The 22,223-nt window shown below is 37.1% G+C and overlaps 1 protein-coding gene across 1 annotated transcript; it reads right to left on the reverse strand.

Annotated features, from left to right (window-relative positions):
* Positions 1-711: 711 nt before the first annotated feature.
* Positions 712-18,234, reverse strand: LOC131930647 (uncharacterized). The gene is made up of 6 exons (XM_059287231.1): positions 18,161-18,234; positions 10,308-15,881; positions 9,150-9,859; positions 8,061-8,756; positions 7,639-7,858; positions 712-7,503 (listed from the first exon to the last, which is right to left on the reverse strand). Exons 2-6 carry the CDS (start codon positions 15,745-15,747, stop codon positions 5,081-5,083), a joined length of 9,489 nt encoding a protein of 3,162 aa, XP_059143214.1. The 5' UTR covers positions 15,748-15,881; positions 18,161-18,234; the 3' UTR covers positions 712-5,080.
* Positions 18,235-22,223: the final 3,989 nt, after the last annotated feature.

The raw sequence follows: 22,223 nt of genomic DNA on the forward strand, positions 1-22,223 counted from the left end.
TTAAGAAATATTAGCAGTTATAATTTTTATTGTATATGCATTTTAAAATTCTTAAGTAAGACCTAGATTTACATGGCTTCAAATGTATGCATTTTTAAAAACCACAGAAATGCTATTCTATATTTTTGTAAATAAAAAGTAAAAAACAATAGTATGCCATCTTAGTATTTGTCATATATTTATGCAACGCCTTCTCTTAATTTTTTTATATTTTTTTAAGTTCATTAAGCATTAATTAACTTAAAATCTAACAAAAAATCTATCAACTTTTGTGTCGCAAGTAAGTCTTAATTTCTTGCTACTACAAGTGTGGTCAAACTGTATTTTGATCTAGTGTGCACCAAGTCTCACTTTGTCTGTAGTCACATTATTTGGATCATGTGAGTTTGTGTAGTGAAATCTAGAGTACATCTCAGGAACTGATTCATCATGCCTCTTAATTCCCTTCCTTTTTTGCAACTTGCCAGACAGAAAAATTTGCTGATAAGTTTCTATTGAGGATAAACTTCCTGTTTCTCTTGTCTCAATCAGATCTTGAAAACTTCTTTGTTTGTTTTAAAAGGTTAAAGATAGACCTGGGTCAGGTCCAGAAGTCAAAAGACGAGTAGTAAATGTGATGGCACAGACTAAAGATCTAATTTAAACTAAATTTACATAGGTATAAAGCTACCACAGGAGGCATTTACTGTATATTGACTATTTTTTATTATTATTTGAAACATGAAATGAAAACATAACATCAGAACAAAATTAACAACACAATATTTTAAAATAATTCTAAAATATGTTTTATTCTATTTATAGATATAGAAGTAGTATATGCAAATTATTTACAGCTTATGTATGCAACCGGTGTAGAGATGAAGCAAACAATACCGGCCAGGTGAACAGGTAAACTGTATAATGCAAGACTTACCTCAGCTGGTGCCATTAAGCTCTTGAGGAAGAACAGAACCACAGAGAGAGAAAAAAATTTCTGTAACAACTCGTATTTAAATCAATAATAAAAAAAATTATATGACATTAGAGACCACAACATCAAAAAAGAGAAGCTTATGAATGACATAACCATTTCAAAACGTGGAATACGTTTATAAATATATTGTCGAAACAAATAAAAAGCCATACCAAAGAAACAGACAACCGTTCTACTCAAGCCTAGGTACATGAAAGTAAACCTTAAAAATATGTTGATGTGTTCCATTAGATTAACACATTGAGTTTAAAATGTACATTGAAAAATGCTTTGACTTTAAAACAAGAAAATGTGATTCAACCAGGATTTAAAACAAAGCACGTTAACAAACAACACGTATAAGTTTAAATTATTCTTACTGCACCCAGCTAGCAAGAAAAATAATTCTCAATTCATTTTTACATAAACAAGTAGCTTTTAAAAATCTGACTTTATAAATAATTTTTAACCAACAAATCAAGTTATCAGGATCTTACTTTGAAATAAGTAATTATATTAAATTTGTACAAATATGGTCAAAAACAAAAAATATACATTAAGTTCATTTTTATTTATATTAACTTAAATTTTTTTCTAATTTTAGTAACTTAATAAATTAATTTATCTATGAATTGTGGGCAGCCAGTATTATTTTATAAACAAATTTACAATTCTGAGGCCTACATACTGACAATAGATAAACACCACATAATTTTATAACCCAAAATAACACTTATGTTCATTACAGAGGAATATTCTGATCAAAATATAATGACTTGTTTAGATATTCTAAAACCTAGATCCATGTGTAAATACAAATGTATAACAGGTAAGCCTTTTCTGATAAAAAAAACAAAAAAAAACGAATGCACATGGAAACCAAAAGCATAAGTGGGCCATTGTTAGCTTGACCTAGATTGATCATAAAAATAGCCTGCAATAGTTAACCATCTGGCATTTCTCAGGTAACTGTAAGCATTAGATCTCACCACTTTGTGTGTTCCTTACTACTAGAAAAAGCACCACAAATGTAAATAAGCAGTTCATGATAATCTAAGAACTAAAAGGCTAGAATTAAAAAGTAAAACTCTGCTCAGCTTTTTAATTTAAAAACAAATGCAAATTGACATTGTCTTTTATTTTAGTTTGTGAATTTTATTGTTGCCACAAGAAAGTTACAATTACATGTTACATAATTATAAGAATCTATTCCCATAGCTCTAAATCCTAGCGCATGTTCTTCAATAATGAAATAGCTATTTTCCTTTGTAATAACACTGAAATGACATTAAAAACAAAATCCTTATAAAAAATAAAAGTATGTGTATTTAAAAAAATACTGTTGAAAATAAGACTGCACTGTGATATTGAGAGGATGTGTACATGTTATGGGATGTACGTGAGCCAAAGTTAATTAAAATTGAGCACAGCGAAAACAAAAGTAAAAAAAAACCCACATGCTTTTCTAGTAAGGGATTTGTAAAATAAAAAAAATATATTGTGCTTTCACTGATTTTTTTTTAAATTTAAAAATAATCATGCAATCTCACGCATACAAATAAAAGAAGATAAAAACAATTACCTGTATAAAAATGTATATACCGCATTAGAATGTCATATTCTAATTTACTAAGACCATATCAATTAAAGGTACACTTTGTAAGCAAAAGTAGTTTTAAGTCGTAACACTAACATATGTTTTTAGAGTAAAGTAACAAAAAATAAATAAGTAATACAAGTAAAAATCATCTAAAAATGTAGATTAAAAAGTCTGATAGCAAAATTAGCACACACACAAAAAAAAAAACAGAATAAAAAATAAAGAAATATGTCACAGAATTATCAACAATGATTTCACTAGATAAGAAAGTTTGAATGAAAATATTTGTGTATGTAAGAAGAGTTAAGGCATGCATCAGACAAGATTTAGAGTGAATTGAAAAGATTACAGCATGCAGTTGTAATGATCATCACTTTATGCTTAGTCAACAAAATTTAAGAGATTAAATGACCAGTTGATATTACATGAACATAGTTTGTAAAATTGCATAAAAAATACATGCAAAACTATTGGAGAATATAGCATCATTACAATATCAAGGCACATGGTTACTGTTTCCACTAAGTCTTGAGAACAAATATATTGATTTTATTTTGTACATATTTACAGAAAGAAAACAACACCCAATCAAAGTATTAGCGATGGAATTTGCTTTTCATGCGTCTGAACATAAATTTGCTTTTATTATAAGCGGAAGATAATTAGATGGTACATTGATTAAAAACTGACATAACGTGATTATATTTAATTAAGTTGAGTTAGTATATAGAGTTCAGTGAATTCCTTTATACTTGGATATTACGCAAAACATAGACCTGGTTGTTTATGATTTTATTTTTATAAAGTTCGAGTGAGTTTTAACTGGCCGGTGCATGAGAAGATGTCAATGACTTTTTTTACTTGACTTAAAATAAAAGTCATATAAAATCAAAACTTTTCTCATCAGTTAGATCCATGTAATTTTACATGAGTGCACGTACAGGAAAAAATACAATTTCTAAACTAGTAAATGATCACAAAACATGAACTGAAACCTATTATAATAATACATGCTATATTCCAGTAAGCTAGAAAAATACACAAGTTCCAAACTAAAGTACACAGTATATACCTGTTCAGAAGCAGACACATGTTTTGTTATTTCTAGTATAAATGGAGTAAGTGCCAGCATACACTCATGGCATTTTATAATTTTCATTGGGTACATTAAAAAATGAAATAGTTGGCAGTGAGTAATCAATAGATCAAAGACAAAATTAATGGTTTCATATGTTTTAATCAGAGAAGAAGGGTGAAGCATGAGGCTTATCAGTATGCTGGCTTTAGAACAAGTATTTACCATAACCTCTACTAAACTTAAAGACTTCTACAAGTTGGCATCAGAGGTAGACAGGGAAAAAAATTGATTCTAGAAATTATAAGAACCAAGGGCCCCAAACATAAAACCATACATATTAACACGATTTATCTTGAATTCATAGTAAAATTGGTTCCAATGTATAAATGTTACTCAGTGTTTCCAAATCTTTTAGCCACAAAAATATTTTGTAGGATACCTAGACTGTAAATAAAGTAGAAATGCCCAACAAAAAATTCAGTGGAAGTCTTTTTAAAAAAATTAATTTTCCACAAATAAACAAAGCTACTATAAATATTTGTACATGAATGCAAGAATAATTAACATTCAATTGTTTGAATAAGTTGGATGATGATGAAAGAAACTGTACATTATATAATTGATTTTATTTTTAAAATGTTCTATGATTTAGCACTGTTTACAACAAAGAAAACAATACAAGTCCATTTATATTCCAGTTCTATTTTACATAACATTATTAAGCACCACAAAGTAATCACATCATAAAATGATTTAAATTTTTAAAGAAAAGGGTTCTATTTATAACAGGAAATATATTAGATATTAATATTATATATTTATTTATTTTGTACAAAGAAGAACAATTGTTTAGCTGTAAAAATTATTCTGGAGCAGCACGGCAGCTGGGATATTGTCAGTGTCACTCATGTTGAGTTACCACAAAGCCTTTACTACATTATCAGGTAATCCAGGCTACATGACCACTATATACCAATATAAAAACCATGTAATTATGCAAGTGATTTAAAGTCCTACTTCTGAAAGCATGATTTTTTTTTTAATTTAACTGTAGGACAACCCTTCTATGAGCTGTAGAATACATTTGATAATGTGTTAAACATGCTCACAGAATTGCATCATAAAATAAAACAGGTTTTCCCAGCACATTATAAATTATAACAACATGAACTTAGTTGACACAACAATTTGTGCTTTCTATAATTAGATAACATTTTCTTGGAGGTATGGAAGAGATGTACTGGTCATCATAAAATATTAGGTATTTAGATACACATTTATTCACATATTTCACAGGGAGGATGATATAGATGAATACAAACATAGAATTTGACTTGATCTTGCCATTTTAAAATTTAATTGTACATGATATAACTCTGCAACAGCATTTGTCGTATGTTCTTTAGATTTAAAAATAAATCCTATGTGTACACAAGTTATTTTTTTTTTACTGAGATTTAGCTAGAGCGTCTTTGGACTTGTCAGAGTTGGAGTCTCTGGTGAGGCTCTCAATTTTTGGTAAGGGTTGAGGATAGTAGTCTCTAGATGGCGTGACGTCGTACGTCTGGGAGTACGGCTGACTTGGTGGCCGGGTCATCTGTGTGCTGTACTGCTCATCTCGGTAACTATCAGGTGTTGCATACCTCGGCGTGTCAGGTGTTGCGTACCTTGGTGTATCAGGTGTGGCATACCTGGGCGTGTTTTCAGATCTGTAGACATCTGTCTGAAGGTGGGCCTGTGAGCTGGTGAGGGCATACTGCCTGTCTGGCTGTGGGGGCAGCATAATATTTGAATCTCTGGGGCTAGTCAGAGGTCTTTCAGATGACATCAAAAGCGAGCCATCGTACTCCTGCGCTCTTTGGCGTGCGCTGTAGTACTGCTTCTGCTGCACACTGGCGCTGTAGGATGGAGGCGCTGCTATGTCGTGCTCAGAGTACATCGGCAGCACTGGTTCGGGGTCTGTTCTACTGTAATCGGAAGTGCTTTGGATCTGGCTGTAATCCACAGGCGCAGCTTCCTGATAGGTGGATGGCGGGACATTGTAATGCTGGAGAAGTTTTTTCACTATCTCTGTCCCTGCGGGGTCAGGTTTAAACTGGGCTAGTGCCTCGTAATCTTCCTGCTGGTACTCTGTGTCTACACTCTGACCAGTGACGTCGTACTGGTACTGCTGTTGTGAAGAGTAGTAACTGTCCATGTTGCTGGGGTACTGGGGTGTTTTACCCAACGCCAGATTGACCGGAACAGTCCGCAGCTGATCCTGGTTGCTAGGCGAGTACTGGTCTGAGCTGGAAGACCTAGGGTAGTATTTGACCTGCGTGTAGTAGTCATGGGAGGAGGAAGATGTATCAGCATGAGTAGAGCTGTAGTCTCGCTGGTGTGGACGCTCAGTGTAGCTTGCTGAACTATCGTAGTATTCAGAGTCTACATTAGAGCGAGTCAGGGCGTAACTCCCACCTTGTTGAAGATACGCGGAATTATCTTTATCTTGAGACGCCGCTGATAAACCAATTTCTTGTTCATCTAGATTTTGGCTGTAAATTTGGCCACTGCCGCTGACTAACCCCTGGCCACTCATGGTTAACATCTGGTCATTCAAGCTCATCCTCCTAGCCAAGACATTATCTGCATGATGAGAAACAGCCTGCTTCTCACCAGCAGGGTCTAAACTGTTTCTCCTGATGACACTTGTTTCCCTAGCAACTTGGCTCATGCTGTTCTCTGTGCTGGAGCTGGGTCCAGGCATGCTGGCCCCACTGTTGTCCAGCTCTTGAGAATCAGTGCTTGGTTTTTTCTTCCTTTTTTTCTTCTTCGGTTCAATCTCAGAGCCATCGGCAGCTCTTTTCACGTTATCAGGGTCCACAATGCGCGGCTTCTTGAATGAGCTGGGGTACTGTGTTACACCATCCACAACCAGGAATGGTTCTGTTTCTCCTCTGTTTGTGTGTCCTTTCTTATGGCTGACAAAGGAGCCAGAGTGAGCAAAAGCGTAGTAACAGATGGGGCATTTGTAAGGCTTCTCCCCAGTGTGGGTGCGCTCGTGTGACTTGAGCTCCTGGCTGGTGTGAAAGGTCTTGTCGCAGAAGGAGCAGAGTTTAGACTTGGCCTTGTTGTGACGCTGCATGTGTAGTGTGTAGCCATTCCTGGAGGTCAGCTGGCTGTAGCAGATCTCACACTGGAATGGCTGGAGCTTGTCTGGCGTGTTCTCCGCTGTTCCATCCTGAGAACATCTTTCCGTGTTGCCGTAAAGAGATTCATCCGAGACTTGAGAATCCCCCTGGGCTGAGGTTAAGCTGGACTTGGGCACAGTGTCTGCATGAAACGGAGACAGCGTCGACATGACAGGCTGCGGGGCGTTCAGCTGATACTGTGGTTTGGTGGCACTTTGCGACAGGCCTGTGATCTGATAGGACGGGGTTCTGGGGGAGCTGGAGATGTAAGCCCCTGGGTCACTGGCTAATACAGGGGTGCCATCTCTGCTGTAGTGAACAACGCTGTCAGCAAATTCATCATGGGAACTATCTCTTCTACCAACACTGACTGGCTCTACATTGGCATCTTGGTGAAACACTGATGCTGAATTGTGTTCCAGCATAGCAGTGTTATCTTGCACGTCATCCTCGTTAACCCTGACCTCCGAACTCACAACCGTCACATCGTCTGCCATAGACCCAGTCGCCTTGCCATGTAATTTCTTCTCAGCTTTCAGCCTGCGCAGCTCCTCTACCTGTCTGTGAGTCTCTTGTTGCTTGAGAATCTCACTTTCATCTAAGCTTGCTGCTAGTGGGTTGGCAGAGGATGATGCCCTTCTCTGGCGCTTGCTGGGAGATGTTTTGTCGTGGTCTTTTTCTGCAGCATCAACCTCAGGTTCTGGATAACAAAAGTTACTTTCTCTTAATAATCACACATTTTTAAATCTCTTTTTTTTAAAGCAAGAAAAAATAAACAGCTACCAATCACAAACCTACACACAAGTTTTATTGACTTAAAACATTACATATTTACCTTTTGCATGTGAAGGTGCTGGTTGTGGAAGCTGATCACTATGACATTTTTTCATGTGTAAAAGAAGACTTGTTTTCTGTGTGTACTTCTTCTCACAGAGGTGACAGGTCACTTTGTAATCTGGGTCATGGGTCCTTAAGTGACGATAAATGGTTGCGTTTCCAAACATTTTCCCACAGGATTTGCACTTGTATCGACGAACTTCATTTTCTGTGATTATCTGTTTAAAAAAAAGGGAAAAATGAATCTTTTATTTTTCAAAATTAATAAATTTCAGAAGAATGGAACTAATTTTTAGTAAAAAATAGGGATAATTTTTTTTTTAAATTATTTACAAACTATTTAAGAGTAGAAAATGGAATTTTTTTGGGTGTTATAAAGTAATTTAACACTATATGGTCAAACTAAAAACAGGAACCTACATCATACTGATGCTTGCGTTCTTTCATAACCTTCTTGTCCTCTTTCTTCACTTTGTCATCCTTGGCTAAAGGACTTTCAAGCTGTGGGGTGTTGTCCATCTGTGGTGTACCATCTAGACAGGCTGAGCGATCCAGCAGTGCAGGACTTTCTATGTCCCCTGCTGCTTGCATCCCCATCCTGTGGGGAGTCTTGACTTGACTCTCCAAGCTCTTAGGTACACTTACAGGCCGAGGCGTGTGACCTGTTATCCCAGACAAGTCTAAATTAGCCGAGCTGTCCATGTTTCCTTCCTCCATGTCCAGATTGACAGTGTGGACCAAGTTAATGCTGTCCTGCAGGGAGCCGTCCGGGCAGGCTCCAGGCCCCTCTTGGCTACTGTCATCGTAAGCAGCGACAGCTGAGAACAGTGTGTTAGGAGACAGCTCCTGCCGTAACTTGTTCTCCAGGTAAGCAAAGTCCTGCTGCCCCAGGTTGAACCCTGACAACTCTTGACTGAAGCCACCAGCGTTGGAAGTGACTTGCCTGAGGAAACCCTGAATTAGATTCTCCTGTCTGGCATCTGTGAAGTCTGAGTCCTGGGGAACACCATTTCCATAAAATGTACCGGAGCCTGTCTGGTCTTGTGACTGGTATGTAGGGGTCTGTGTGTTTGGTGTCCCAGAGTCTAGGCTATAATTCTGATTCACTGTATGGCTCTGAGGAAATATATCATTATATATATAAACTGACATTAAATGTGTGGGGTTTTTTTCCAAATTCATGTGTGTTTTTTAATCCACATGACTACTATTATTTACTAATTACAATATTCTTTATTTGTCTCTCACATTTAAGACAGTTATTTTTACTTATTTAAAAAGTTATTTACAAAACCAGTAGAAAATCCATCCATGCAAGAAACCATTTTCATTGGTCTTTTTTTTTTAAATACAAGAGCAATTTAAAAAAAAGTTAATTTCTTAAGAAATTAAAAAGATTTCTTTATGATGAAATAATGAAACTTGTAACTATTTTATATGTATATAAACACAATAAAAAATATTTCTTTAACTTTTTCCTAAATAAAAAAGAATTAAAGATACAATTACCTGTGATGATGTTTGTGGCAGGACAGGTGTGGAGTTGCTACTGGGAAAATATTCCTTACTCCATGACTCCACAGCTTGATGAGATGTAGATGATCTCCATGTCGCTTCTTGTGATGTTTGTGGCGCCGTCCAGGTCAGTGAGTTTTGATGTGACAGGGGTAGTGATGAAGTAGACGACATATTCCATGTTGATGAAGATGACGATAAAGGGGAGGATGACAGTAATGATGGTGGGGTGGTGTTCCATGAAGGGGATGGTCTGTATGTTGAAGGGGAGGCTTGGGGCTGAGAAACTGGCCATGTTTTTTTGGAGCTCATTATTCCCGGTTCTCCAACTGATGGTGGGGGCGTGGGAACCGGCGGAGGCAGTTGCAACGGCCATGTTGCTGAAGAAGTTTGTGCTGTAGGTGGCCAGGTGGTTGATGGGGCAACGTTGGAAACCCCAGTAGAGGGTGTAGTCCTTAGTGGGGAATACGATGATAGCTGTGGCTCCAAGTTGGCAGGGTGTGGTAGTACTTTGGATACTTTGTCTGCAGAGGTTAGTGCTGTGGGTATTCTGGATTCAGACTGCTCGTTCCCTGAGGAAGTAGTTCCCCATCCTAAAGCTGTGGTTGATGTTTTTAAAGCGCCAGACATGAAGTTTTGTGGTAAAAGTATGCGATCATTTCTTCCTCCAGGCACAAAGTAACCACTTATCGGAATAAATGTATCTAAAAAAAGAATTTAATTTTTTATTAAGTAATAAATAAGAAAATGCAGTTTTTAACTGTCAAGAAGCAAATAAAAGTAGTATTGTTATTAAATATAAAATATAATGATAATCCAATTTCTTAAATCATAATTTTTTCAAGGTTTTTTTTTTCGGGCTAAATAATTATATTATAATTTATACTGTGAAGAACAAGGTTCACAAAAATTCAAATGTTTGCACTACTTCCCCCCTTTCCACATGCACTCCATAAGATAAACCGCTACACCCTAAACTCTGATATGGACATCCATAAAACACTATCTACATACATACTGACATTCAATTTTGTTTTCAAATTTTATATCCTTTTTTTCTATCTTAAATTTTCACTTTGTATAGAAACAAAAAAAAATTGTCAACAAAATATAAATGAAAGAATTCACAACAAAGTAGTTTAAATAACCTACCTTCTATCTCAGATACATCTTCTCCATACACAGGTACCAGTTTATACATGACCATCTTTTGTCTGTTAGACTCCAAATGGAATTGTGTTTGTCCAAAATCTTTTGTTTGATTTACCACAGAAATACTGAGATCAGTATCATTAGGACCAGGTGCAACATTAGTGTCCAATGAAGAAGTTTTTATCACTGGTTTATGCTGTGTATTTTCTTCTATATTACTACCAGATTTTATCACAGACACATCAGTGTCCATTGCTTCTGCTGTTTTGTGAAGCTCAGTTTTTTTACTCTCCATGACATCAACAGATATTTTTTCATCAATAATTTTTAATTCCTTTACTTCTTCCTGAGCTGATGGCTTTTTATTGTCACTTTGCTTCTCGTCATTTTCATCACTGACTGGATCTGCTTTATCAGTTTCGGCAACACTATCAGTCTTCAATTTTACAACAAGATTTTTATTGCCTCTAAATTTTCTCCATCTTTTTCTCTTGTAACCAGATTTCAGTTTTCGAGACTTTGATTTAATGACCTTTCTCTTTGGGGTCTCTTCAGAAAATGAAGTGTTTTTCTCATTACCCGAAGTATCTGTTGTTGATTCAGTTTCATTTTGTTTTTTATCATCACCAGGGACAGATTTTGAATCTACCTCACCTAAAATAGAATCTTCAGTCTTCTTTTTAATGCTCCTACGCCCCTCAGCAGGAGTTGTTCTTGTACCAGTAGCCTCGGAACTGGAATTTGGTGTCTCTTTCTCAGAGACCAACTGACGTGTAGTCATCCTACGAGGTGTGCTTGCAGAATAGTTGAGATTACGCAATTCTGAAGCTGGACTTTTGAGGGACCTTTGCAATCCTCCTTTCACCTGGGGTGCTGAGGTTGCTTTTTGAGATCGACCACCAGTAGTTGCAGGAGTTCTTGTTACCCTTTTACCTTGGACAGTAAGTTCCTTAGAACTTCCACGGGTATCTATTTTAGAAATCTTATCCTCAGTATCTGAGTCTTTGCGCTTTTTAGCTTCAGCTGGCTGATCTTCATCCTTCCGCCTTTTAACCCGTAGTTTATCATCTATTTTTTCTACAGCTTGCTTTTTGTCGAGTGGTTTATCATCAGGGCCTGAAGATTTTGACTTCTTGACAGTAGACTTCTGATCTGTTTCATCATTTTGTTTTTTATTTAAAGATTTATCGGCAGATTCATCCTCTTTACGGTTGGCACTTCGGGTCGTCATTCTTTCTTTACTCTCTACAGAAGAGGAAGAATAACTGGGAGATGTTCTTCTGCTAGACCTAGCACTTTTCACAGAAGAACTGTCTTCTACTGATTCAGTACCTTCTTTATAATCTATTTTAGTTGACTGTCTTTTTGATCTTCTTGCACTTTCCTCATTATCCTCTTTCTTTGTTTCTTTCTCTTTAACCAAAAGTCTTTGAGAAAGCCTTCGTGAGGACATTTCCTGCATATCTAAGGCTTTAGTGGTTGCGTCTAATTCACTTTCATTTTTTTGATGGTCGCTTTTTTTCTTCCCCACTCCAGTTTTCAAATCTACGTTATTTGATTTTGTAACATCATCAGGCTCTGTTGAATTCCTAAGTTTTTCATCTTTTTGCGATAATTTGTTTTCATCTTCACTCTCATTTTTCAAGGTGCCTTGTAAATTCTTGTGTGTTTGTCCTTTTTTACTGGGCGTGGGCAACTTTTTCTGTCCGCTGAAAGTGGGCGTAGTTTTCTGATTTTGTTTGGCGTTTTTTCTGGCAGGTTGGTCTTCTTGCTCAAAAGGTTTTTTGGGTTTCCTTTGCCTGACCTCTCGTTTTGGTACATCACTACTACTACTACTACTACTCAAGAGATCTTTACCGTCTGCTTCTTTTCCTACGCCATCCCCATCCTGATTCTCACTTTTATCTAAGGTCTCATTAAGTTTTTTGCGAGTCAGTCTGTATTCAGTGGTAGAGGACAACGAAGAAGTATCATCTTTCTTTTCTATTTGCCCTTCTTTAGAATTTTCCTCACTAGGGCTTACTGTTGCCTCTGATGGTGAAACCTTGTTTTGGTCTGGAACTGATTTATTTTCCTCTGCAACTGTCTTGACATAACACTCACTGGCAATTTTAGACAAGACTTTTAAGCCATCATCCCTCCTGGGAGCCTCAGATCTTTGTTGTTGTGGAGTGCTGGGGTGAAGATCTTCAACCCCTGATCTTTTACTTAGGGAATCTTGTGATTTAGTCTCTTTTGTACTCTCCACCACTTGTTGAGCGTTACTTGTATTTGAGTTACTTGCCAACACAGAGGAAGCTGATGTGTCTCTATCTACCCCAGCTTGGATGGCTGGTGTGCTGTCAGGTAGGGATGCACTGGACTGAGAGATACTTGAGGGTGTAGGGTACAGCTGCATTTCTATTGTTGGCTTTCCAGAAACCTGACTAAACTCAGAAGAAGCTTGCCACTGGATTCCCTGGTGCATTTCTGAGCTGCTACTCGTTGCCCCAGAAACTGCTGGTCCCTTTGGATAAACCACATTCTGCCTGGAAGCATCTTGTGACTGGGATGAGATTCGACCCGCATCCTTGGAAGGTTGAGCATTAGAATCTTGAGTTGGCTGTTGTACATTTTGATCTGGCTTTGGTTCTACGTGCTGCAGGGGTTGCCATATAGTGCTAGCATTTTGAACAGAAGGCACAGGTACAGTGGAAGACAGAACAGACGGTGATGGCAGCTGAGCAGACATGCCTGAGCCTGGTCTCTGTTTGGCTTTGACGCTGGTTTGTTTACGTTCAGGCGGACGATGATGAATTACCTGACCAGGGCTAAAAATTTGGGAAGGCTGGCTTGATGGAAAGGAATAAGGTATGGGTTCATCATCATCATCATCAAAAGAAAGATCAGAACTAACCTGCTGCATCTGGTAAACATCATGATGTGTTGATGCTAAAGAAAATAACTTATTTTGTTCCATAGAGGAAGAATATCCAGATTTTGTATGAGGCACATCAGTGCTTTCAAGGGGTAATTGAACAGACTCTAAATTAACCGTAACTGGGTGACCTATGGGAACAAGTGTATTTATAGCCTGATTCATCTGCTCAGCTACAGCTTTGCTCACAGGCAACTGCCCTGAGAAACTTTTCCCCTGACCAAACATGTTTGAAGTAAGAGCCGGAGATGGCTGTGATGTGTTCTGAGATTGCCATGAAACAGCTGACTGGCGAGGGCTGTGTGACTGTTTGGTCTGAGGGCTTGTGGTTGGTTTTGAAAGAGATGGGTGAGGGTTGGAGGTGGGAACAGAAACAACCGTCTTTGATGACTGCCGGGGGCTAGTAGCCTGCCGGGGATAAGGACTCACAAACTGGCTTGGACTTATCGAAGAAGGGTGAGGGCTGACAGTTCTACGGGGGCTTATAGACTGTCTTGGGCTTGCTGGTTGCCTGGGGCTTACTGGCGAGTTTAACATTTTGGCTATTTCAGGGTGCTGTTGGTTTAACGATGGGTTGTGATGAACATGAACAGAAGTGGGTGTCACTGATCTAAATGCGGTAGTTTGGTCTTGTTTACTTAGTCCAATCTCAAGCTTACTTGTTTGGTCATTGTTCTGCTGCAAAATTTGCTCTACCCTGGGCTGTTGGAGCAGCTGTTCTGTTAGCTTAGGAGGATGGTGTTGGTGTGAAGTCTCAGGCCTGGAAGTAACACTGTCTGAAAGGTATGGTGTAGAATGTAATAAGTTGTGCTTGCTTTTTTCTGGTTGTCGACACCCAGGTTCTTTGTACTGCTCCTGAGCAGCACTTTTTACATGTTCCTTGGGGGGAAACTGTGATAAAAACTGCATGCTATGATCAACATTAGGTTGATTTTGCTGAACACTATCCAAGGTGTTGGACCTCTGGTTGACGCTCTCTGTATAAGTTTCCTGTGGCTGCTGATGGTGAATTATTAATCCTTGATTCTTTAAGAACCCTAGTGTTTTTGTTCGATCACCACCCACAAATGGTACAACAGTTTCATGCTTTTGTTCAAATTGGGGTTGATGTATTGGATTTGTGTGCTGTGCTCTTGACCTTTCAGCGAGGTTTCTAAACTGTTGCAGGTCTGAGTCTTTTAGCTTCATGTTGGGTTGTTGCGCCTGCTCCAGTAGAAATACTTGTGATGGTTCTTGATGTTTTTGTACAAATTTTTCCTGCAGATTGTACTCTTGTGAGGGGCTAGCGGGGTATGTGCTACCCAGACCCTGAGAAAGAAGATTATACTCATGGGCCAACGTGCTTTCTGGTGAAAAAAGATTTGCGTTGATGCCGTCTGGTTTTCTCTGCATTGGAAGTTGACACATTCCAACGGGTATAAAATCATTGTCATCATCATCATCATCAAAGGTCACTGGAAGTTTTTCTGCTGCTTCTTTTTTCCGACTCGCCCTCGATCTGGGCTTTTTAGTGCTCACAGGTTTGGTTTGGACAGTCACTAGTTTTTCAGAAGAATTTGACCCTGCAAAGTTAGACCTTGGCTTGGAGGAATGAGGCAGGTTCCCAGAGGTTGAGGGAATAGTGGTGTACTGAATAAAAGGAGTCATTGAGGTGCTGGTAGCAGGGCTGTTTGTGGATGGTTTATGCACCTGTTTAACGTTTGAAGGAACATTCACAGTTCTGAAGTTTTGGCCAGCTGGTTTTTCTTTTTTAGTATACAACAGAGGAGATGTTTGGATGCTTACATTTAAATCATGTGCTGATGGAGAAGAGGTGTGAGTAATAGTTACAACAGGGCGGTCAGTGTACGTCTTTCTGCCATCTCCACTTGTAGAGGTATTAGCAGCAGAGGCTGAGTTGGCAGCTGTTTGACCTCTGTTTAAAACTGTGTAAGGATGTGAAAAGGGGGATGACTTTGCAGTCTGCTGTTTGTAATCTGCTTGTGGGCCCTGGCGAGAATCTGACTTGACAATGTTATTATTATTATTATTTTGATTAGCTTTATAACCAGAAACAGCAGGCTGGGGGAAGGTGCTTACGTGTGTTGTACATAATGATGATAATAGTGACGATGCTGAAATTATCATCTGGTACTCTTTTACGTTAAAACTTTCTTCACTTTTATTAATCCCTGACTGCTCTCTAGCTTGGGCGCTGCTGTTATGACTACCAGTTTGGTAGTTGTCTGTGAGTGAGGACTGGGTAACCAAACCTGGCAGAAAATAAGAAGAATCATGTTTTTCAGCAGGGCTGTTTACATTATTCTTCTCATAAATCCTGCTATCATTTTTCACTGCTGTGTTGGTCTGCAAAACGCTGGCGGTACTGTCAGTGCTGGGGTCTCCGACATAAAAACCACTGGTACTGGTGTTAAGTGCTGATGTACCTGGGTGAGATTTCCCAGAGTAAGGTATGTTGCTGGAAGCTGCTTGATCCTGAATGGTGGGGAGTTGGGTGCAAAGGTTTGATGCACCCTCATCCATTGCAAAATCACTTTTAGTTACTTAACTCATAACATTTCTAGCCTAGTGTAGTAAGGTGTATCATTTGGATCTGTGAGCTATTATTTCTTTAATATTTTCCTGCATGATGTTTGATGTTCAGTACATGTGGTAACCTGAAAGAGATTTTAACATAATTATTTTGTATATATTTTATTCATTTAATTTTGCAGGCAATGTCTTATTCATTATTGTATAGATCTACTTGATTTAAAGTAAAATATATGTAACACATTCTTTTAATAACAATAAGCTACAAAATATGCATGAGTATATTGATCATGTATGACTGAAAGTAGGTTTCAATAAATAAGCATTAATTACTTGGAATATTTCATCTTAAAAATACAGACCTATGCTTTATGAAGTCAAGATTTCAGATTTACATAGTCACATTAAATTTGAAATGATATTTCATTTATCAAACCTGTATTGTGTTTTGATTAGCTATCTTTTAATAAGACGTGTTTATTGCTTCATCATAGGGGAATGTATAATATTTACAAACAACACAGAACAGAAAATACCAGAATTTAGTCAGACTATAGATATTTTGTTCCCAGGAGCAAAATATTTTTTTGTTTTTAACAATTTTCTTAGTCTTAAGTGTAGTTCATATTGATATAATCATGTTAAAACCTATTTTTCTTTCCAAACAAGTTTTTCTTAATTTTCTACAACAAGGATATTTTTTAAATACATTCTAATGAACCTTGTTGAATCTTGTTGAAATAATGAGGGATGGAGTAATGATGGTAGCTGAAAGACATCCAAAGTTAGAATGTGTGGTCTGTATCAAAAATCTTATTTTTGTTAAGAACTTTTTCAGATAAAATGGGGGATAATGCAGGGTTAGTTGTGCAATAAAAGACTTCATGGTTAGGATTTTGTTTATGGCTTATTTTATAAAATAACCTTGAGACCCTAGTGATATTAAGATATAATAAGGCTTATTGAACAGTGCTATTTACTTTTTCTCTTCCATCTCTCAAGTACTTTAAAATTGCATGCTGTTAGTGTTAATAGAGAGTAAGTTTCAAAATGCTCAACTTTATAATTTATATGGGGGTTGCATATCTAAACCTAGAGCTTTCATTCCCAAAGAAAAACATTTATTTAAGGCTGTTTTAGCAAGATTTTTCTAACTTTGAAAAGGGTTGGTATAACAGAGCCTAATCTGGTGTAGTAGAAAATTAACCATTTTACTATTAAGTACAGATCCTGTAAGAAATTTTTTACATCCCAACCTTCCCCAGCTAACTATCAAATAATTTCTAACTTAAGAATAAAAAACTAAAACATGAAGCTTACTGTATTTTCAGGATTTTTTCTATAAACATTGTTGGCAAAAATTTAGAGCATGTGACATGTATTTGTCATCTCTCTTTTATAATACAATCATATTCATGTCACAAACAAGAAGACATAAAATACAATTTTATTCTTATCTTTGGTGTAAAAAAAGAATTTAGTTGGGCCTATCTTTTTGTAAATAAAAGCTAAAAAAATATGGTGAAATTCAATATTCCCTTATTGAGCACATTCCCTAAAAGAGGCTTATGAAGTGACAATAGTGCTTTACTCAATCTGACAACACTGTACCATATCACATAGCTATTTTTAATATTAAACCTATTCATAACAATTACTCCTGGGAATAAACACTTCAATTTTCTCATAGAATCTAGATCTAGTAGATCTAGAAATCTAGCTCTATCACCCTAAGGGCTAAATTAAAGAAAATGTGATAGCCTGTTAGTGGTTGGCTGTAACTTATAGCTAAACCTTTATAATAAATTAATGTTTTTTTATGCTTGACTAAGTCTAATGTCAATGAATTAGGATATTAACAAATTGACCAAGCCTTGGTATGCTCATTCTAGCTCTAATCTTGTAAAAGTTGTACATTTTTAAAATCAATCAGAAATTAGGACTTAAATCTAGCAGGCCTGGCCTAAGCCCTAAACAGTGCGCCTAAGGCAAGGGGCCTTGGACTGACTGAATTAGGCCTAGACTAGCTAGGGCTAGGGCCTAATAATAAAATTAAAATTCAATATGGTATGCAAGAAATTGTATGATTTCAAACTAAGTAATTAACCATTTTATTTATTTCAGTAAAAATTGATCTCATTTTCATAACAACTGTCATTTGTAATTTTGATACCTAGCCATAAAAATAATTATTTTGACAAGGAAATGGGAAAGGGTGCAAACAAAAAACCAAATCATGAAAATAAATTTGAATAAATAAAAAATAAAAAGTAAAAAGACTGGATTTTTTAATGAAAGTTTAAGCAGTAGCAACGTGACCTGTGCAACAAAACGATTGTATAAGGTAGTTCTCCTTAAAATTATAGTCCCGATTTATTTTCTGATTGCATTAATCGTTACTCACTTTAGAGACCACAACAAATAAAAAGTAAATTTAGTCGTGTTGTTGGAAGTTCAACAGACGCCATTGAAAACTAATAGTAGGTTGCCAGATCAAAATTGTGAAAATTAGATTTATCTTGTTGCAAGTAAAGTATTTCGTGAAGATCTTATTTTCAACAATATTGATTGACAGATCTACTAACCTACATATTATGCTGAGTTTATACTAGACACCCTTATAGAAACACCAACAACTTTAATAGTTTCTAAAATAGTATTTACAAAATTATATGTCTACATTATTTTGAGTAGCTGAAGCACTCTTCGTTATTTTCATGAAAAGGTAAGTTCAGAAAATCGGAAACACATACTTAAAAGTAATCTGATCATAAAATATATAACCGAAATTTTAGTATGATGTAAGTATAATATGAAAGAATTAAGAACAGAACTGATACTGAGTAAGGGGTCATCCATAAATGACGTCACGCTTTTTTGACGATTTTTACCTCCCCCCCCCCCCCCCTCCCCTCCGTCACACGTCGTCACAAAAAGCCAGTAAAAAATGACATCACACCTCAGCCTACAACCCCCTTAAAAATTACAGTTGAATTTTTTTTAAAACATCGATATTTTTCTAAAATCTTGTCTGAACTCTGTCAAAATAGAGTATTTTAATCAATTCATATTACAATTTATTAAAACAGTTTTATAAAACGCGAAATAACGGCTAAAATTCGTTTTCTAACATTGCTTTTTTATGATGCAAAAGTGTGATGTCGCACCATCTGGACCCCCCCCCCCTCATCACACATCGTCACAAAATTACGGACCTCTCCCCTACGAGTGTGACGTCATTTATGGACGACCCCTAAATAGGTCAAGCGCTACAGTGGCCCTTTAATTAAAAATAATAAAACTACAACAGTAACATTAAGAACCTTTAAAAAAATGAAACTAATTATTTAATTATGCTTTATAACTTAAGTATTCAGGATTTAATATTTTTTTTATTATGCAGCCCCTAACGGTTAACGTATTTATGTAATGTAAATAGCTTAGGTCTCTTTGACAGCATTACTAATGGGTAACTGATTTGAAAAGCCTTTATTTTAAAGGTTGCACCAGTCCTGTTTTGTACTCAGCGAAGTATGAAAGGAAAAAAATGTTTTCACGTTACCGTTAAAGAATTTGACATGAGAGAAAAGGTATTTCCTATCTCTGCGCAAGTTAACTACGACCTGTGTTTAAACAGTAGTTAACCATGACTCCTTTTTCAGTTAAAAGACGACTAATCCCCTTTTCAAAATTAAAACGCACTTCTTCGGGCAGATTTTAATTTTTAATATGTGACATTAATTACTCAAAAGCGCAAATCTGAGGCAAAACTTGCGTTAAAAACAGAAAAACAGTCTTTGTATTTTATTTTCAATGGTTTAGCCGTTATGTTGCCAATCTGGTAAGTCAAGGAAATAGTCATTTTTATTTTTATTTTGTCGGTTCCGGTTTGGTTAATGCGAAAGAAAAAAATATTGTACACCAACGTATTTTTTTTTCTAACCAAGCGTACGAGATTTAAATACCTATATAGATCTAGAGATCTATATTCAGTTGCGACTAAATTAGAGACATGACCTAATTTGAAGAAATTGTAGAAAATATAGTTAATCGTGCGCTTCAACAATCGACGACACTATGTTATTCGCTGTATATATAACACTGTATATATTAAATAATATATATATAGTAAAGTAGAATATACTATTATTATTGATTACTAATAATAAGCAACCGGTATATTATATAATAAATATTCTACCGGTACAGATTTATTTATTTTTTGCCGCTCTAGTATTAGGGGCCTACAACTAGTATGATTAGGTCTAATCTACACTAGCGGTCGATACGACAGTAAAAAAAAATGACTTCAATAAACCTTATCGATGATCATCGCATGTTTTCTTTTGTCGCTAGCGGGGCTTAATAACGCCAGTCAATACAGCTCCCTACAATAAATCTTTCGGCGAAACGGCTCCGTTCATCACGTCAGCTAAGTACACACCGGTGGCGTATCCGGGTGGTGCATGGGAGCGTCTGTTCCCTTTGCGAGCAATTTTTAGGACCATGACGCTATTTTCGGGAAATAAAACAACTCAAATAAGCAGTACAGCCAGTGATGAATAGCTAAATTAATGAAAATAAAAGAGATGCGCCTACTGTCATGTGAGCGACGTTATTACCTCACTTATAGTGGACGTGTGCATTAAACTGTTAATTGAAGAAGGCGCCTATTTACGGCATAACTGACACATTTTAGTAATTTTACCATATTTTTATAATGCTTGGATGTGGAATATTATAAGAGATAAGTGTTTCTGTTACCATTGTTTCTTCCAGACTATTTCTCCGAGGGGGGGGGGACCACTGTTAAAAGTATAAAACGAGTATAGGACGGGGTCGACCGTACATTATAACGTGGATTCGCGATTTGAGACAAACAGGATCACATTGGTTCATTACATTGTGTATTGCCTTATGTACGGACGACAACTTTCACAGCTTCAACGAAGACTTGACTACATTAACGACGACGGACGAATACCTCCACACCCTAAGACTGTTGCAGAGGCGTAGCGACCCTTCCCGGCGCCCGGGGACATACTTTCAATTTGGCGCCCCCCCCCCCCCTCGAACTTTTCATTTGCACCCCCCCCCCCCTCAAACTTTCGATTTGCACCCCCCACCCTCGAACTTTTCATTTGCACCCCCTCCCCCTCAAACTTTCAATTTAGCGCCCCCCCCCCCTAAGGTCGGCGCCCGGGGACATATGTCCCCCCCCGCCCCCCCCCCCCCCCTCGCTACGCCTCTGGACTGTTGTAACTTACTTCCCCAGCAACCAGATCCTACTCTCAAACGTTAGATTCTTCCATACATCGTCACATAATCACAATCGTATATTAATATAAAAAAAAATATTCTACAACATACAATCTCCTATAGTCTTATACCCTTGCAATACACTGAGATACCATTCATAACAGTCACCAGCATTGTCCAAGTCTTGCTCAGACAAATCCAGACATTTTCATTACATATACTCTAGTCTAGTAGTATCTGAAAGATGTTTTTGTACAGCAGATATATAAAGGATGTATTATTACTTCAACATCTCTGGTTATAGGCCTATCACTTTACACGAGATTGTCAACACGCTGCTCCATATAGGCTAATTTGTAGTAGGGAAGTAGTGTTTCTTCCAGACTTTTTTTCTCCGGGGGGGGGGGGTGTGGTGGGGGGAAATTGCTTGCTTTCTCTATTCTTCTTGTTATTCTTCTACTAGTTTCCACATATAGTTAAAACTACGGTGACGAGGACGAGAACTCTCATATCCGTACAGTAAATAAGACAACTCGAATATCAGTTTGATTCACAGTATTTTACTTATTACACATCCGATGCTTAACACAATATATACTTCTTGTCTACACCTACTGTTCAATGTTTCCTACACTATTGTTCCTACGCTGTTCCCTAACTCTACACTTGTATCCGTCCTCTCACTACAAAGTCTCAACCTCGACTGCCTAGATTCAACTGTCTCCTAACCCTCATCGTCCTCACTTCTTGGTCCAGAACTGCAGGACGTCGGATCCCTGAGTCCAACCATCCTGATGCACGTTAGAGAAAGTAATGTCGGTTTGGCATAATGCTGACTGCTGACCACACCATGCCGAGGCCAAGAAACATCTTAACTCTACTTAATCTGCCATATAGATCGTTAGGTCTGATGGTGTAACTTCAATGTGCACCTTATTGTTATTTTGGCCCATTAACTCAGAATCAGGATGGATTTCATATCTGGGTTTTATCGATGTCATTGTTCACACAAGAACATCCACAAGGCATCGATTGTTTGGTTTGGTTATCTTCAGTTTATCTTTACACGTTATTAGCAGACACAAATTTCACTGGATTCATTTGGTGAGCGTTTTTAGTTTTCGATTTTATTTATCAGACATTTATCAGAAGAAAATAACATGGTTTTCTTTAATATATATTAATAATTCACCACTATTTAACTAAAA

This window comes from Physella acuta, unplaced genomic scaffold (assembly GCF_028476545.2).
Source record: "Physella acuta isolate Inbredline_101_S28 unplaced genomic scaffold, ASM2847654v3 ptg001811l, whole genome shotgun sequence".
Taxonomy (NCBI): domain Eukaryota; kingdom Metazoa; phylum Mollusca; class Gastropoda; family Physidae; genus Physella; species Physella acuta.

What these genes read in the sequence shown, in the direction of transcription:
- LOC131930647 (XM_059287231.1), bottom strand. Translation starts at nt 15,747, where the DNA reads ATGGATGAGGGTGCATCAAACCTTTGCACCCAACTCCCCACCATTCAG. An exon ending in AGATGTATCTGAGATAGAAG is followed by an intron (nt 9,860 to 10,307) that starts GTAGGTTATTTA and finishes TTCTTTTTTTAG; the next exon opens with ATACATTTATTCCGATAAGT. An exon ending in AACGCAAGCATCAGTATGAT is followed by an intron (nt 7,859 to 8,060) that starts GTAGGTTCCTGT and finishes TTTTTTAAACAG; the next exon opens with ATAATCACAGAAAATGAAGT.